Genomic DNA, 19,450 nt, shown 5'->3' on the forward strand with positions numbered 1-19,450 from the left:
TAAAAAATCCCAACTTTATGTTCATTGCATGCGTTGTCCAGTTTCATATCTGAAAAAAAAAACCAAAAAAAAAGAAACTGGTTTTTTCTTCGGTTGGTCTGGTCGTAAATGGGGAATGTAACGTCGAATGTGGCTGCAAGATTTGCATTCTTCCCACCAGACCCACCGACGTACCAGGTTATCAAGGAAGAAGATGGTCGTCTGGTTCTGCAAGGCATAACCGCCGACAAGAACATGGATGTTCATGTGCTCGATACCAAAGGTGGTAATAAAATCATCGCCACATTTTGGAAACATCCCGTCGCTCGTTTAACCATCTTGTACTCCCATGGCAATGCCGCCGATTTAGGCCAGATGCATGAACTCTTCATCGAGCTCCGATCACATCTTCGCGTCAATATCATGAGGTATTCGACCTATTAACTGATTAATTCGAATCGGATAAAAGTCTGTTATCGTATAATAACATTTTGCTTTTACAGTTATGATTATTCAGGATATGGAGCATCTACAGGAAAGGTAAATGAATCATTTAAGATTGTTTAATTTCATTATTTAACACGAAATGTTTGCTAATACTTAATCGATATAGCCGACCGAATTCAACACGTATTACGACATAGAGGCAGTGTATAATTGTTTAAAGAAAGAATATGGAGTTAAGCAGGAAGATTTGATTGTGTATGGCCAATCTGTGGGGAGTGGTCCGACTCTACATTTGGCTTCTCGGTTAAAGAAACTAGGCGGAGTCGTTCTTCACAGCGCGATCCTTTCCGGCCTTCGGGTCTTGTATCCTGTTAAGATGACATTCTGGTTCGATATCTTCAAGGTAAGTTTCAGTATCGGATCGTCGTCGTAAAGTTCTAAACTCGCCCCCTGTCGATTTCGTGTTTGATTGAATGATGTTTCGAATCTTAATTGCAGAACATCGACAAAATCCGGCATGTCAACTGTCCGGTTCTAGTTATTCATGTACGTAATGTTCATCTCAACTATGTCCCCTGTCTCAACCATATCTTTTTATGTATATTTTGTTGATAAACGCTTTGCAGGGAACGGATGATGAGATTGTTGAATGGACTCATGGGAAGAGATTGTGGGAACTTGCCAAGGAGAAATTCGATCCCTTATGGGTGGAGGGCGGCGGCCATTGCAACCTCGAAACGTTTCCGGAGTACATTAGGCATGTGCGCAAATTCGTACAGGCGATGGAGAAGATTTCGATCACGAAACCGGCTAAACAGATTACGTCTGCCTCGAACATCGCGGAATCTGAAGGCTGTAAATGCTTGAGATTGAAGACGAAGCGAGCTGCCTCGAAGAGGGAATCGTGAATTTGAACTTATATAGTTTCGTTTTCTTCAAGTATGTTGATTTTACTTTGCTTGCCTCACCCAGAATGAGTTAAAGCCGGTGCTTGATCTGTTTCTCTGAGATTTATAAACCGATATGTTCGATTCGGATTTGGGTTTGAACGAGCGACATCCGTAGGGTTTATTGTGGTTCAATCATAAAATATATTCTTCATGATCTAGAATTTCATGTATAATGTTACAAAGTTGGTTCTATGTAAAAACTCAAAACATTTAGGGACAAAACATCCCATTGATTGTGCTTGGTGGCATATGTAAAAGAAACAAATCTTGGAGAAGGACATGTACATGTATTAAGCTTACCAACCTCCATTGAAAAGGACCCAAAGTTGCATAAATTGTTGAATTCACCCCAAGTCTTCAAAGGACCCAACCCATTATAATGCCTAAAGAATTCAAAACTTCATCTCGATCTCGATATAATCTGATCTGATATAACGAAAGCATAAATCGATTTGTAACCAACCCTAAAATCTTTGATAAAAAATGATTTGTCATGTTCCGACCCTGAAAATTTTAATAAAAGACCTTAAATATGCTATATTAAAATATCTATAAATAAGAAAAGGACATAGTTTATCAGGGTGGGACGAGGTGGGTTTCACCTAAACCGGCCTCAGAAATTTTACAAAAACCCAGACCTTTGATTTCGGATAAATTATCTCGACATCGGGTTTGAAGCCGTAAGGATTGTCATCCTTATTTTCAGTCGAGTGTAAAAGAGTTAAAAATATGATATTTGTCTTGAGGTTAGAAAAAATAGTATCAATCATTTACAGATCTGACATATGTAGACTCTAAATATATCAAGATCTATATAACAATCAAACATCGAAAAATCTCACTAAATAAACATCTTTTTCTTAAACTAAAAATGTTGTTTGTGAAGAAATAGAAAGAAGAAGTTTTATTTTTTATCTGGATAAACTTCAGACGTTATACTATTTATATAATTAAAATTTCAATTAAAGTATTGAGCTTTCATTTTGTTTTAATTATATCACTCGATTGTTAACTCTGTAATAGAAAGATGACTATTGATGTAGATACTACGTTAATGATATAAGTGGTATATTGGTGTCGATGATATATACTGTAATTTACCCCTTCTTGTTATTAAACTAAATATACATTTATGCTAATTAATGTTCCAACAATTTTTAGCATTTTTATTGGATTTTCAATAGTTTTTAATTATTATTTTAAATGGAATCAGTCACATTTCTTGTTTTTTTAGAGTTTAGGGTAAGTTGTTTTCCACAACATGCTAAAATATACTACACGTGAAGCGTCATATCTTCTTTCTTTTCTTTTTTCTGTTTATGTAATTATCCTATAAACCCTAAACCATATAAACTAAGAACGTATTCAAGAAGCAAATTGTGAGAAATTTCTTAAAAAAATATAAATGTTCAAATAAAGATTTAATCTTTCATAGATTATTCGTATAAAGATTTAATCTTTTAAAATAATTAAATCTTTATTTAATTATTAAGGATAAAGTACACAAACGATCTTCGACTATAAGATATTGCTTTGTTAGATCTCTTAACTATTAAAAGTTATAAAATGTTCATCCAACTATCTATATGTTCCAAAATTATAATTTTTTGTTAAAAAATTAACTTCCGTTTAAGCTGGAAGTTAACATACTGTGATATACGATAAAATTATATTTTAATAATGTCTACTGATATAGCCGCCATTGCTTTTGAGCAATGGCTAACCAGCATAATGTTTCAAGTATTGACTCAACAATATAATATAAATGAAGATTCAAACAAAAAAACAACTAAAATAGATTAACATTCAACTCAAATGTCTGCCAAAATTTTAATGAAAAAGGGTGTGTTTGGAACATATAAACAGTCGGATGACAATTTTGTAGCTTTTAATAATTCGAGAACTCAACAAAGCAACGTCTAATAGTTGAAGACCATTTTATAACTATTAATAATGAGATGATTCAACAAAGCAACACCTTATAATCAGGGGACCATTTGTATACTCTACCTTTATTTTAAAAGGTAAAACACCTTAAAAGATTAGATCTTTATTTAAATATTTTACTTTAAAAATATTCATTTATATTAAATTATTGAGTAATTGTGTGTGAACGTGTTGCTTTGCTCATTATGGCAGCCACATTAGTCGACACAATTTGCACATAAACAACGGCTTCCTTCTATTTAAAAAAAAAAACATGTGAGCCATAGTTCTAAAATACTAATTACCTAATATCATTATAATGATACTTTATTGTTTTATATCTTATATATAATTTTTAAACAAAACAATTATATATATCTAAGATCTTAAGGTTTAAAGTATTATTATATAATCTTTTTATAATTATCCTCGATTATAGTGAAACTTTTTTCTTCTATCCATGGTATTTTTTAGATAAATTTATTTTTACTATTTTATGATTATTTATTAGTGGTTATATGTAATATGAATTATAAAGATTGTAAGTTGAATTTAATATTGATAAAAAGAAGTTTATTTGATGGAAACTGTGATTGTTTGCTTGAAGTGCAGCAACAGCACTTACGGGGATTAATATGAGCTTAATTTATTGTTTTATTATTAAAGCATAGTAAATTGGAAAATTAAAGAATGTCTCAATTTGCTTTATTGTAGTCATTAATCTCACAAGCCTTGTTTAAAATTGTGGGACAAGAGTTGTTAGAAACAAACGAGGTGGTAGTGTCTGATCACTATATGCAGTGGGTCAGTTTTGTCGAGGTGTGATTATGACATAAGACCAACTCAACAAATCCCATCACAAAAATCATCATCCAATTCCATTCTTCTTCATAGAACCCAACTTCTCAAGTTAAAATAATATATTATCAGATTCAAAATTATGTATCACACACTATGAAGCATCATATCATCAAAATAAAAATAAGTTAATGATATCAAATTCAAAGATTGAAATACCTGCAGACAAAATATGTAACATCCCAAAAAGCGGGCTAGTGACCAAAATGTAAATTTTGAAAGTTTAATGGTCAAAGTAAAAATTGGGAAAATTTTAAAGACATAAGTAGTATTTTGGTACTTTTCCCAAAATAATTTATTCCATAAATGGATTTAATTAGTGACCAAATTATAAATTTGTAAAGTTTAATAATCAAAGTATAAACTTTGAAAAGTTTAGGACAAAATGGTAATTTTAAAAATTTACAAATTGGTCACGAAAATAAGAAAATAAATATATTATTTTTTACATTTTTAAAATGTTAAAAATAATATTTAATGGTTTAATTCCATGTTTAATTTGGACCTTTGGATTAAAGTGGCAGATTATAATTTTTGAAATTTCAAGGGAAAAATGGTAAAGTGAGAAAATATTTTGTTCATCTTTTACTATTGGAAGATGATAAGGCTGAGATGTCTTTGTTTGAAAGATGATAAGGTTGAGGTGTATAGTTTTAAAGGTAATTATAAAGTTTTATTAAGGATAAATTGATATTTTCCAATTTAATGAATTTAATATTCATTAAAGGATAATTTAAAGGTAGATAAGCATGAAAAATATCTGAAGTTTCATGCCAAAGTTGTTTATCATCTCTCCATTGCCGTGAGTTTTCAAAGGTAAGGGAAAAATATTTGTTTTTATTTTTGAGCAATTTTCTTTGGTTTTCGAGTAATGCCGTGAAATAGAAAATTGTTCTACGCGAAAAATGCTATCATTTGGTACCAATATTTCTTTCTAATCTTGCTGGATTTAAAAGATCCCAAATCTAAGGGTTTATGTTCATGATGAGATTCATGAAATTGATGATAAATCTTGATGAATTAGAGGTTGTATATTCATTTTCAAGCTTGATTTATGGTTAAAACATATTCAATCTTTCTAGAAATTATTCTTTAAATTCGGTCAAAAGAGGAAATTGTAGAACTTTGTGTTCAATGAGAGTTGATTAGGGATTTTATTGTAGAGATGTTATAAGCTTGATTGAAAGTTGATTTCATGCTTGAATCGAATCAAAATCGAATAAAATCATGAAAACATGGTTTTAAGTGTTAAAGTATTCGACCATGGGTTATTGGAGTGAGAAAAATTATGGAAAAATTTTATAAGGTCTGAAAATGATGTAGGAAGTATTCTAAAAGTCTTACAAAAATTTGAGGACCATTTTGTAATTTTTGAAAAGTTGGGGGACCAATTTGGTAATTTTAGAAAAGTTGGGAATGGTTATATAATTGTTTAATAGTTGAAGTATTATACTGTAAATTGTTGTTTTGGAATTGAAATAAGCGTTTAGATGTGAAATATGACCATTTTAGAAGTTTGAAAAGATTGGTGATTTAAGTGCAACATTTCATAGTTGGGGTGCTTAAATATAATTGTATCTTTGTAAAAGTAAGTGGTTGGTAATAATTTCAGTACTGAATTTTTGGTATTTAAAATTTAAGTGATAAAATGGTGAATGACCATTTTGTGTAAATTGGAAAAGTTGGTGCCAATGTTAAAAGGAATTATTAAGTGTTAAGTATTTTGATAGAAAATGAGTTTCAAGTATCTTATGGATTTTGTTTTGTGGATGTGTTATGTTAGTACAATACTAACATATGTATCGTTATGAAATTGTGATTTGTACAGATCGTGATTGATTTGTGACTAAGACAAGTCAAGTATAAAAGGGTTGTTGTGGATTATAGTGAGAAATCTTTTGGATATATAAAGTGTCAAGTGAGTTGAAGTTTAATTTGTACTTGTGTTATAGAACGAACATTGGCTTGCGATGAGCCAGTGACGGAGTTACTATGATAAGAAGTAACTCCTAAAATGTTATTTGATTTGTGATGCATACATAACATTATACATGGATGTTTTATACATTGGATAGGATTTGTGTTAAGTCTATTTCCCATATTTGAATGCATGATTTCATAAGTACAAACATATGATTGATATGATTGTTATCTATGCATGAGTACATGAAAATGAGAATATGTGTCACATGTTATTCTATGTGATCACGATTGGTGTGAATACATTTATATGTGAGCAAGATATGGCATATGTGTTTATATGAACACATGAGAAATGATATAAGCTATATGATACGATCTACATGATTACATGCACATGTGATATATGTGATATGATATGAACCTATGTGATATGGGTTATATGACAAAGATCTATGAGATCATACAAGAATGTTATACAAGCTACATGATAATAGTTATGAGATTACATGTTTATATGATACAAGTGATGTGAACTGTTATAAATGATAATGCCCATGTTATGTGATATGAGAGCTAGTGGTATAGTTGGCATGCCAAGAGTCGAGGGTTACATATGTCCTTCGGGACACAAATGACGTCATTCGGGACATAGATGATGTCCTTCGGGACATAGATTTCACGTGCCACTCAGTGGATTCTTATACGAGCTGTGGTGACAGCATATGTGTGCACAACCTCAAAGTACTCGCATACCTTAAGTTCTTAGTACTATACATGGGCCTATAAAAGATATCAAAAGTATACATGGGCTAGTACATGGGATATTAAAGAGATAACATGAATACACTGTATGTGATGTATATGCTTTGTTATATGAAATATATTATAAGATTTATATGTGATATTGTGTGTATTTCTGAGTGAAATGTATTATATGATATCTTCGTTTGGTAAGTACAAGATGGCATGTTACAAAGGTTAAGTACACGATAACATGTTTAAATGGGTTAATGATAATGATAGAGATCATGATAAAGATGTTTGTGTTGATCATGATGACATATGTGCATGTATGCATTTGTTATATGAAATGTTTTATGGTTTATATTATATGCTTTATATGCCTCACTAAGTCAAAGAATTAGCGTGTTATTGTTTCACACGTAGGATCAAAGAAGTGTGAAGAGCAAGGATAGACATCTGAGATAACATAGCTTTATCCGAAATCAGATCAGAAGATATTTTATAGTAGGTTATCTTTCTTATATTAAATAGTGTTGGCATGTAACTAAAGCTTTAAACCGTTTATGCGCTAATAAGTTTTATAAACTGTTTTGAGATAATTTATGTAAATTATTCGGTTGTATTTGGTGAAAGTTTAAAATTATTCACTATTTTGTACAAGTAAATGTTTTGAAAAGTCAATGTGATATCCAGGTCGGGTACGGGTTGAGGGTGTTACAATATATAAAACTTTTTGATTTTATACTTTTTTAAATAGTTTGATAAGTGAAAATTGATAACTGAAATTAATAATAAAATATAAAAAATTAAAGAAAAAATGCCTTATTTTAAATCTAAAAGTTTTAATCTTAGTTATTAAAATAAATTAGCCTACTTATTTAAAAATATATGAAACAAGGATGCACTTTAACTCTTACTGTATATAATATTTTGAATTTAAATCTAAATTCTTGGATGGGTGGAAGGGTGATAAAACCAAATAGACATCGAAAGAAAGAAGACATAGTCATGTAAGAACTAATGCATAATTTTACATTAACGGAGAATTTTTAAAATTTTAAGAAGAAACGAATATATAAAATTTTAAGGTGAAAATAGATTATCAATAAATAATAAAAATATTAAAATATATAATAATTTTAGGAGATGAATGTTTCAACTGCTCTCAATTCATCCTGTCGCCTTTCACCGTCAAAGCAGCATTCGCTGCATGCCATCAAAGTACTAATTAATCGCTAAGCAACTTGCTTCATCACACGTTACATTTCTCACTTTGTTGGCCTCAACATATATGCTTTTTGCGTATGGCTTCTAAATAATGGATTAAGCTTTAATTATTATGAAATGACCATTTTTATCTATGATTATATTTACATGATAATCAACTTAAAACTCTCATGAAATGTCAAATATGTTTATCTTAATAGTTTCATTGAGTTGATTAAACAAGAAGTTCTCAAACTGTGATTCTTATTTTAAACTGGTTTTTAAATTTAAAATATTATATATTAGTCTTCACACTATGATCTCATTCTAAATTCATCCATACACGTTAAGTATTTATATCAATCATCAAACTACCAGTATCATTCCATTCCGATCATTTTATTATTATATCCTTCTAAATAATTGACTATTTTTTAAGGTCATGTAAATCTTTTACACATGCTCAAATCTCATGACCTTAAAAAAAATTAATTTATATAATAAATAGGGTTAATTACAAGTTAACGTAAGAATCAAAATTGAAAGATATTAATAATTTGAGGACTGAAATAAAATATTTTAAAATTTAAGGACTAATTTAGGATGGGATCATACTTCAAGGATTAATATAGAATATTTTATAATTTAAGAACTAATTAAAAATATAAGTTATAATTTGGGACATCCTGTGCAATTACCTCTATTTTCATATGTCAAATGGTTGATAGTTATATAATAAATAGAGCGTTCGACGTCAAATAGTTAAGAGTTATCTTTGAACAGATATTACCTTGTATTTACTATATATTATCAACAACAACAACAACAAAAAATATCGACTCCTCAATTATTTTAATGATAAACTACATATTTAGTCACCCAATTAACACTTTGGTTCTATTTTGGTCATCCAACTATCTTTTTCAAAATCATACCTAATGTTACGTTTTGGTTTCATTTTGGTCGCCTGTCACTAAAAAATAAATAAATTGTTGACATGATGATTTTTTACTTTTTTGAATGACACATCAACATTATCACTAATTTTTTAATGGAGGGTAATCAAAATGAAACCAAAACATAATATTAGGTATAATTTTAAAAAAATAATTGAGTGATCATACCAAAATCAAAGTGATATTGGGAGACTAAATATGTAGTTTACCCTTATTTTAAATGGTTCCTTTATAAATATAAATTCACTATTAGTACATTTTATGTATACAATTATATATATTTATTATTAGTACACTCATTGATATTGTTTAGAATATCAACCTTTCAGAATGCAAGTTATAGTTTTGGGATGTAATTAAAATAATTAAAAGTTTAAGGATTCATTTAAAATAGGGATTATAGTTTTAATATGTGTGATGTAATTAATTCTTTATTATATTTATTTTAATTTGATTAATTTGATATTTGTATTTTTAAAAAAAGTTGAAATATAAATCCAAATCAAAATATAAAGATAATATAATTAAATTATGTCTTAAAATTTCACATTAAAGAATAAAAATTAAATCTAAAACTAACATATAATTTAATTTTATTTAAAAGATTTCAGAATTGTATTTTCTTAAAAAAAACAGAATTATTATTTAGACAATGATTGAAATTTTATAAGGACTAAATTAAACTACACAACGACTACAAGTACTAACAAAAAAATTTAACCATATTATACGATGTGGAGCCCACTCGGCAAGTCCTTGCCTCTGATATCCCGCGACCGACGTGTCGTTATCACAAAAAGGCTGCTGCCGCCGTTTTGCATTTTGGGGTTTGGAATATGAACCCCTGGTCCCATGCCGTTAACCGCATACCCAATAGAAAGAGAACACGTGGATATCTCTGTCACAAATAAACGTACTTTTTTTGGGTACTTTATGTTTCGAGGCAACGCTGACCTATTCACTCAACAACCACTTTCTCACGCTCCTCTTGATTGCGTGGGAATCACCTCCCCTTCATATTTTACTTTATTTTTCTATAAAGTGCCAATGATTCCTTCTTTACAAGTTGTACACCACTATCAAGAGTTATTGTTTTCATGTAAAATTGTAAGCTTGTATTGTATTTTATATATTTTTATGTGAAATCATATTTCAAATTTTAATTTAGTTATTATTGTAATAATTTTTAACTCATGATTAATCACTCACGAGTGGTAGGATTGATCCAGTATTGTTTTTGTAATATTCGATGAAAAATCACTTTTAAATTATTCAGTTTAAGATCTAAGCGTTTAATATTATTGTTAAAAGTACTTTTTTGGCTAAATATTGTTAAAAGTACTTTTAAGAATATAAATGATTATTTTAGATATTATGTTATAATGCTAAATAATATATTTAAATGATATTTTAATTTTTTAATATTATACTATATGTAATAGATCATTTCAAAAATAAATCAATTTATAACGATTGCATGTGTTTCATGAAAATATATAAAATTTAAAATAATTTTATAAAAAATTGACATTATGAGATATGAAAATTTGAAACTCACAAATAATAATTTTATATTGACAAAAATTATAAAATAAATACATTATAGAATAATAAAATGTAAAAAAAATCTTTTAAACACAATTTTTTAAAGAAAATTTATATGTTCAATATTGTTTTTGTCTCCGAAATGCTTTTTGACCCCAAAAATACTTTCTAAAAACAATGCTAGATGAGATGTTAGTGCAGTAGAATATATGTTGTATTTATAAAGAGTGAACTAGTTAGGACCTATGAAGTGCCGAAGCTAAGGGGATTATCCTCTCCTAAAATGGTAAAATTATATACAAGTCATTCTAAAAATTATAAAATTTTAAATGAATACATAATTAAATTATATTTTGATGCGAAAATGACTTATAAGTTTATAATTCGATTTTAATTCTTCATAAAAAATATCTGATTTCACCCAAAGCTCAAGGGTTTGGGGAACTGTATTAAATATCATATCAATTGTATTTAAATGTATCATGCTTATCTCATTATTTTTTATTAAGTTCATGTTTAATTTTTAAACAACTTTTTAAAATAGCATTTTTTTTATTATTTTATTAAAAATTGTAATATATATATAACACTAATTAACATTGTTAAATGTAAATTAGGAATGGGCAGTGCATCACATGTGTGAACATGTATAAAAAGATCATCTACACTAAAAAAATTGTTTTTTATGCAAAATATATATTTTTTATTAGTGCGGTTTCAAAATAGTACATGTTCGAAAGATTCTCAATCATTCGACAATGAACACTTAAACAATCTTGCAAGCGACGTGCTCAAACCTTAAAACTTTTAGAGATAAGAGTCATCTTTTTACTCACTTTTGTTCGTGTAAATATCTGAGTTATATATATATAAATGTGTGTGTGTGTGTGAGAGAGAGAGAGAGATAATATTCACTTAAATCTTATTGTAAAATTAAAAAGTTTTACACTTTTTGGAATTGTTCAATGAGGGGAAATCAAATGATGAAATTAACTCATTGTTTTTCTTCCAAGTGAATATCTTCTTATTTCTTATTTTTAATTTCAATCTTTGATTTCTCGAATCTAAGGATCTTAAAAAGATATAAAACTTTTTAGTTTTACACTACATAATTAGACACTAATATATATATAAAGCTTTGATTCATAAATATTCATAAACATGACAAAAACAAACGAAATTATTTGACTAGAAAACGTGGAAAATAAGTAACATACAATATGGGATAAGCAAAAGCAATCAAAAGATGGTTTGATTCATAAGAAATATTTTCAAAATTATCAGGATATTTCAACTATCTAATGACTTTTTTACCCTCGATCTTTTCAATAAAAATCATTTTAGCTTTTTTTCACTCGAACTTTAGTTTTTTTTTTTTTAAATTGAATCAACCGACGAAAAAAATAACGATCCATGTATCATACTGACACTATTTAGAGTTTGATCCATGTAGTTTAAATGTGCTTCGCACATCTAAGTCGACATTCAATACTCAAGTTGATGTCTAAACTAATGGAAGGACACAATAGAATTGATATGCATAATTGGAGAACTACATTAGAATATTTTGAAGTTGATACCAATTTAGAATCTTATAATAGTTTGAGGATGTATGATGTAATTTATCGAAATGATAATTTTGATAATTAAACTTAAAAGTTACAAAATTCTCATTATAGTTTTTGAATGATTATAAAATTATCATTACATTTATCAAACTGTTACAAAACGATCATTACATTTATCAAAATGTTTAATTTATTATAACATTGCAAATTATTATTTTATAACAATTAAATAAATTTAGTAATTAATTTACAATTTTAAAATATTAGTGACCAATCATTTCAACATAATTTATTACTTTACCTTTAAAATCGATTTTTGTTGAACAAAGTAAAACAAAGCTGAATTTTTTAAACATAACTATTTAGGCACTTGCATTTTGTTCCTCAAACATCGAAAACTTGTAATATAATTTTAATTTGCTTCCACGGTTATTGTTGTAATTTTTTTTTAAGAAATACCAACATAATACATTAAAGTCCTATTTTTAAAAAAACTTTAAGTTTTTCAGACTTGAAATTAGTGTAGTTCCTCCTTTTATCGCCATTTTTATCATCGTTTGATGACTTTTACGGTTGAAAAGATCATCAAATTATTCATATTTTTTTTCATCAGTTCAAACTCGTCGGAATATTTTTAAATCTCATCAAATTTCAACAAAAACTTAAATTTAAAATTTTATGATTTGTCACTATCAATCTTCAAATCAACTTAAAACTGAACTATATTAATCTTATGGTCAAACAAACTTTTCCACAGCTAGAATTAATTGACAATCGCTGATCATAAAAAATACTCACCAAAATGGAGAAGAATATTTTTCTTTCTTTTTTCTTTACTTATTTTTTTTTGTTATTTGTTATTTGCTTCTATTAGTGGTTGTAGCTCTAGACAATGATTGAATAGGATTGTGGATGACATCTTGGGGTTGATTTCTTTATTTATAATGGTTGTGACTTGTGATTGTGTTTGTGTTTGATACATCAATAAAATGATGATGATGAATGGTTTTAAGATCGTGGAAAGATGATGAAGCTCTTGAGTATGTGAATGTTGTTTTAGAGATGACAATCATCATAAGAATGTCGAATAATTACGATACATACGAAAGGGAACCGACGGTTATCAATTAATCAGAACATTTTATGAGTTTTTGAGAGAAAAAAACATTAACATTTCTTAACAACAAATTATAGTGCCCATAATGAAGTGAATTAAAAATGTAATGAAAGTTTGGGACCATTTGTATAGTTTATCCAAGAATAAATAATAAATAAAAGAATTCTATCTGTTTGGTTGACAAGAAAAAGCTGAAGACAAATACTGAAATACAGGGAAGAGATAGGAAATGAGTTGAACAAAAACCGAGGGAAAAAGAGGAAGAGAGTAATGCTTTATTTTGCACCCAACAATCTAAAAGAATTTTTTTTTTCTTCTTTCTAAAAGTCGTATGTTTTGTTGGAGAGTTGAAACATCTTTACTCTGTTTCGGGGTATCAACATCATTGCCCCTTCCTATACCTTTCACCTGCAAAGCTTTTATTTTTCTTCTTCTTCTAAACACAGTTCTAGTTTCCAATTCTTACTTTCAGTCTTTGTCCTTGCACTTCCTTTTTTTTTGGGTTTTGGCTATCTGGGTTTTATTTAGAAGTTTCTAAAATAGTGGATAAATTTGAAAACATCGAAATCTTCGGCTGTGGTCTCTGTTTTCGTTCTGTTTTCTCATCTGGGTTGTTTCAGTTCCTTCTCTTTCATTGTTATTATTATTCATAAATGACTATGGAGGAGAAAATGGGTGGTTCCGGTCGTGAAGATGGCGGCAAGCATCGGTTTCCAGCTGGTATGCGTGTTTTAGCCGTGGATGATGATCCTATTTGCCTGAAAGTTTTGGAAAATCTGCTCCGTAAATGCCGATATCAAGGTCAGTCCTTTTTGAGACTTGGTTGTAAGGTGTTTGGTAAATTGCGTCAATGTGTCCTTTCCTCGGGTTAATTATGTGATTGTAGTGTGCATTTAATATGGATCTTTGTAATTGTAGCATGCAAGGTTTGACTCTTGACATATCATTTATGGCTTTTGTCTTGCAGTTACCACAACAAATCAGGCAATTACAGCCCTCAAAATGTTGAGGGAAAACAGGAAGAGATTTGACTTGGTTATCACTGATGTTAACATGCCAGATATGGATGGCTTTAAGCTTCTTGAGCTTGTTGGGCTTGAAATGGACCTACCCGTAATCAGTAAGCACTTAACCCTATGTGTTTTTTTTCCGGGGGGATGGGTAATCGGTAACCTTTAACCGTAATGCTTTTTCTCGACTAATTCCCGCTTCCCAGTGTTGTCAGCTCATAGTGATACTGAGCTTGTAATGAAGGGGATTACACATGGTGCTTGCGACTACTTATTAAAGCCCGTTCGCATTGAGGAGTTAAAGAACATATGGCAGCATGTGGTCAGGAGAAAGAAACCCGGTTCCAAGGATCAAGTTTCGCCGCGTATCATGATAAGGCTCAGGGAGGAACCGGAGAAGCTGGCCAAACATTGATGGGCAGTTCCGACCAAAAATTCTTTAAGAAGCGTAAGGACAAAAGTGAAGATGAGGAAGAAGAGGATGATGATAATGAAGATGAGAATGAGGATCCTTCAACTCAGAAGAAGCCTCGAGTTGTTTGGTCTGTCGAGATGCATAGGAAGTTTGTTGCAGCCGTCAATCATTTGGGTCTTGACAGTGAGTATTCGGCTGTTCAGTGTCTTATATTCAGATAAGTGTTCATGTCTGACTACATTTTTTTCTCTCTCTTTATTCAAATGCAGAGTCTGTTCCGAAGAAAATTCTTGACCTTATGAATGTTGAAGGACTCTCAAGGGAAAATGTGGCAAGCCATCTACAGGTAAGCCCCTTTGCTCTTTATTTTTCGCATCATGATTCCAACCTTGCAATAACAAGCATACATGGGATCTTGTTATTAGGAGGTCGGTTCTATGGAAAAATTCGATGTTCTGTTAAAGAGAACTGCCGGTGTTTAGAAGAGCTTCACTTACAATAAGCTAATTAATGTCTCCTTTAGTTTCCTTAGAGTCTCCTCTTTAAGCTTTCCTTAGAGTCTCCTCTTTAAGCTTTCTGTCTTATGTCGCCTTGTAGAAATATAGGCTTTACCTGAAAAGACTCAGCACTGTTGCAACCCAGCAAGCAAACATGGTTGCTGCATTAGGCAATAGAGATCCGTCTTACTTGCGTATGGCTTCACTGGATGGCTTTGGAGATTTTCGCACAATGGCTGGACCCGGAAGGCACTCGAGTGTACTCTATCATCTTATCAACCTGGTGGGATGTTTGGTAGACTGAACTCCTCAGTGACTTCAAGCCTACACGGGATTTCTTCTGGTTTGATTCAACGGGGACATTCTCAAACCTTGAACAATTCCAACAATGGTCTCGGGAAGATTCAGCCAGCTGTGTTGCCGTCAAGCCAGAATCAAAATGGAACTCTATTTCAAGCGGTCCCAACATCGATGGAACTCAACCAACTATCGCAGATTAAGTCCACTAACCGCTTTGGAGAATTTAATCCTGTTAATAATCCGAATGCTTTTGGTGTTGCCAAAAATTTCCCAGATGCCAGAGTGACGGTTGGTAGCTCGAGCAGTTCTCTATCTACGGCCTCAGGCAATCTGTTGTCACTAGCAAACACACAACCGGCACAACATAGTGATGCATTCGGAAATCAATCATCACTTGGTGCGGCATCATTAAATCGGGTATCATTTGACATGGGTGTTAGATGCCACGGAAACTGGCAAAGCACTGTTCAATTATCCAATTTCTCATCGAGTTCGTTGTCCACAAGTGGAGCTTTTAGTCATGAGCAGTTGCAGACTAATAATTTGCAAGAAAGTGTTTCTTGGAGGAGCTCTCACATAAATAACAGCCCCATCGATCTTTCCTCTTCCATGGCCAATTCGGCATGTCTGGACGACTCTAGAGGAGACGTGCAGTGCAAAGTCGGTCCGATTAATAATGTAATTCACGATATAGATTATGCGGCAAAGAAACAGATGGGAGAATGCAATTCGTTCGGCAGGATGGATTCCCTGGTTGCTGCAAGTGGGTCTATGTTGGACCAAAGCATTGCTGCTGTCAACAGCAAAACAACTGACGTTTCTTTCTTCGGTCAACTAAATGGTGATGCTTCTTATGTTCAGCATCCTGAAGGTGGGAAATCGGCTTTCGACTCAAGATTGGGGTCTGATGAAGTTTTCCTCTTCGAGCAGACAAAGCCACTAAATGATTTCGGTCAAAATAATATTGAATCCTTGGACATCATAATGAGTTCCATGATTAAACCGGTATGAGAATGCTTTTGCAGTTTGATTCCGTTGTGTATGTTTTAAATATACTTAGTTGTTATGAACATAAGTTCTTTAAAAACTGCATTATCTAATGCAGGAGCAGAATAACGAGACCATGTTGATGGATGGGGAATTTGGATTTGATGCATCCCCCTAGGGTCATGTATATGACACAGTTATGCCGATTGTCATTGATGCTGATTCTCGGATAAAAGACGGCGAAAAGGGCCATAAGCCTACTCTTTGTAGGTGTCTGTATCATTATGTAAGTTATTCTCAGGTGCCCCCCCATTGATTTCTAGTGAGATTCTCTGTCCCTCCTTTTTGGAATTCCTTTTTCATGTCCTTATTACACTGGTCTGGAATAGTTTCTGAGCTTTTCATAGTTTTAGCTTCTTTCGTGTCCATTTTCTCATAATTTTATTCGTAGTTATTGTGATCGAAGAACTCATCGTGTTTGTATGGATGTTGAAAACATTTATAAACATAATTTTAGTACATATAATACTTGATTATATGTGAAATATAAATATATATATGTCCACACAGTAGTATAGTATGACAGTTAAAACAGGTGAAAATACAGAAGGGAGGGAGTGATTCTGGGGGCTTTTGCCCCAACAAGATTTAACCAAGCAACTTTGCTTTGCCTGTTTGCAAGAATCTTTCTAGCCTAGGAAAATTGAATGGACCACACGCAGTGTTTATTCCCCTCCCCAACCCATTTGACGAGCCCATTGCTCCCACAATGTCGTAACTTTCCTCTCCCTGATTAGCGAGGCCTCGGCTCGCTCTCTTGCTTCCTCACAGGTTTCGGTGGCTGCGATACATTTCTCCACCTCCTTTTGGTACTGGGAAGCCACCCTCACCAAAGGTGATATTCATATGGTGGGAATGCTCTTCGGCAACAGCCTCCTGCAACTTCAACTCCTCCGTCAGAAGGTCCACAAATTGCTTCTCCATCTCTTGTTTGAGATCAGGGTCATTGCTTCCGCAATCTGTGTTGACATAGTTCGATTCAGGCATACATGATTTTCGATTAAAAAGTTGAATACAAAGAAATAAGTTAACCAATTCGAGAGAATAAACTCCAACCTGTGACTGAGAGATTGGTCAATCCTGCAAAAGAAGAACAAAATCACAAAAGACAGACATAGTGATAACCTATGTTTCGAGTAGCAAACACATGAACACTTGACAAACTTTTTACAGTTGCCAAGCAGAAACACGAAACAAGGAAAACCAACAGCATAAATGCATAAGTAGCAAACACATGAACACTTGACAAACTTTTTACAATAGCCGCTGAGACAAGCGCAATCACGAAACAAGGAAAACCAACAGCATAAATGCATAAGAAGCTTCAGATTCGGCACGGTAATATAGTCCAAACACGAGAAGTAGTAACATTAGATGTGAAAGAAATGAAGTTAGTTTACAAATATAACAATGCAACCAGCTTATTTAACAAGCTGTGCTATGATGTACTGATAGTCATTCCAGAAACGTAAAGACCGTTTCACCGTCCTCGACGTAAAACCTGGAGAAGGATCAAAATAACTAGACAAAGGGAACTGATATTCTTTCCTATGATATGTTATTGCATTCAACATACTTCCTGGCATACAAATCGGAGATTCATATAGACATGGCAATCTTCATTCAAGTAATATCAACAGAGTTATTGTGCACATAGAAATGGACATAGTGCTCGGGTGCGGAGGCTCATATTCGACATGCAAGGTATCAGACCCGAAACTATTTACAATTTTGTCACACAAGAGCTACCTCTTGTGAGATTGGGTGTTCCATAATACAACAGCAGCTCAACTCAATATCTGATTAAGCAAGCACAAATTTGGATTTACTTGCATATCAACAACCAAGCAGAGACATCAACAGCAGCAATAGATTAAAACCCCAAATTGTAGAAACAAGAACTTCACAAAGAATAACAAACAATTCTAAACCCAAATCAAGAACCACTGTAACATAACATTCCCAAAGCTCAGAAATGCAAAATTAGCAAACAAAAAGCGGATCAAGACTTTAAATTTCCCAAAATGGGTATTCCTTAACTACACCCTAAAACCAAAATTCGACAACAACCCAGAATCAGAAAAAGGAGGGATACCAGGTGCAATCTTGAGAAGAAAGAGGAGGACAATCACAGATGCAAGGGGGACAGGAGGATTTGGAATCACCCAAGTTGAGAGTTTTCTTGAATCACTCGAGTGGTATGGACAATTCATAATTCTGACTGTCGAACGTAAAGTTGATCTTAATTTGGTATTAGAGACAATCTACTACCCTACTTCCTTTTATTCCATGTACACGTGAGAATCGAATCAGCTAATTTATTTTTCTTTTATGGAGTTGATAGAATAGTGAGATCTAACCATGGATGCAGTGATTGATGGCTATAAATATGAAATTAACAGCTTCAACAGTCATTTTAATGTTCTCATTATCATGTTTTTCCATTAAAAAAGTTAATAAAAGGGCAAATTGCACCTCATTGCTTCCAAAATCCATGGCTAAGGAAGATTCACCGTCACAAACAAGGAAAAAGTCTTGAGGCTAGGGCTGTAAAAAGTTAAACCGATTTGAGTTAAAACTGTTTTTAACCTGGGATGTAACGATCCTAAATCGACTCGAGTCGAAATTGGTATTTACCTGAATCCGAGTTAGACCTGAAAATTGTAGATCTGAATCCAACTTGCACTCGATCTGAGAACGACCTGAACCCGAATTCAATCGAAAAAATGATACCCGAACCCGACCTGCATCCGAATGATATGAACCCGAACCCGAGATTGACCTGATAAATAACTGATATTACCCGACCTGTTTTTAATCTGACCTGTAAATGACCCGACTTGTTATTGACCTGATCTGATATTTATCTGACTTATATATTACAAAAGATGAAATTATAAGATTTTAATAAAATTATGAGTTTTTGAGTTTATGATATAATTAAAATATTAATATGATTAAT

General features: G+C 31.8%; 1 protein-coding gene and 2 pseudogenes across 1 annotated transcript; 2 read left to right on the forward strand and 1 right to left on the reverse strand.

Moving 5' to 3' along the window:
* Window positions 1-1,398, forward strand: LOC120149905 (alpha/beta hydrolase domain-containing protein 17B-like). Its single transcript, XM_039162611.1, has 5 exons — window positions 1-407; window positions 483-519; window positions 593-829; window positions 925-972; window positions 1,053-1,398. The coding sequence occupies exons 1-5, from the start codon at window positions 109-111 to the stop codon at window positions 1,332-1,334; spliced, it is 903 nt and encodes a 300-aa protein (XP_039018542.1). The 5' UTR covers window positions 1-108; the 3' UTR covers window positions 1,335-1,398.
* A 12,383-nt stretch (window positions 1,399-13,781) lies between these two features.
* LOC120149889 lies at window positions 13,782-16,827 on the forward strand (annotated as a pseudogene).
* Window positions 16,828-17,115: 288 nt separating this feature from the next.
* LOC120149994 lies at window positions 17,116-18,675 on the reverse strand (annotated as a pseudogene).
* Window positions 18,676-19,450: the final 775 nt, after the last annotated feature.

The sequence above is a fragment of the Hibiscus syriacus genome, unplaced genomic scaffold, assembly GCF_006381635.1.
Source record: "Hibiscus syriacus cultivar Baekdansim isolate YM2019G1 unplaced genomic scaffold, ASM638163v2 tig00111013_pilon, whole genome shotgun sequence".
In the NCBI taxonomy this organism is placed as follows: Eukaryota; Viridiplantae; Streptophyta; class Magnoliopsida; order Malvales; family Malvaceae; genus Hibiscus; species Hibiscus syriacus.

Coding starts and splice junctions, on each gene's coding strand:
- LOC120149905 (XM_039162611.1), top strand. CDS start 109: ATGGGGAATGTAACGTCGAATGTGGCTGCAAGATTTGCATTCTTCCCA. Junction 408..482: donor CTTCGCGTCAATATCATGAG/GTATTCGACCTA, acceptor TTGCTTTTACAG/TTATGATTATTCAGGATATG. Junction 973..1,052: donor GTCCGGTTCTAGTTATTCAT/GTACGTAATGTT, acceptor AACGCTTTGCAG/GGAACGGATGATGAGATTGT.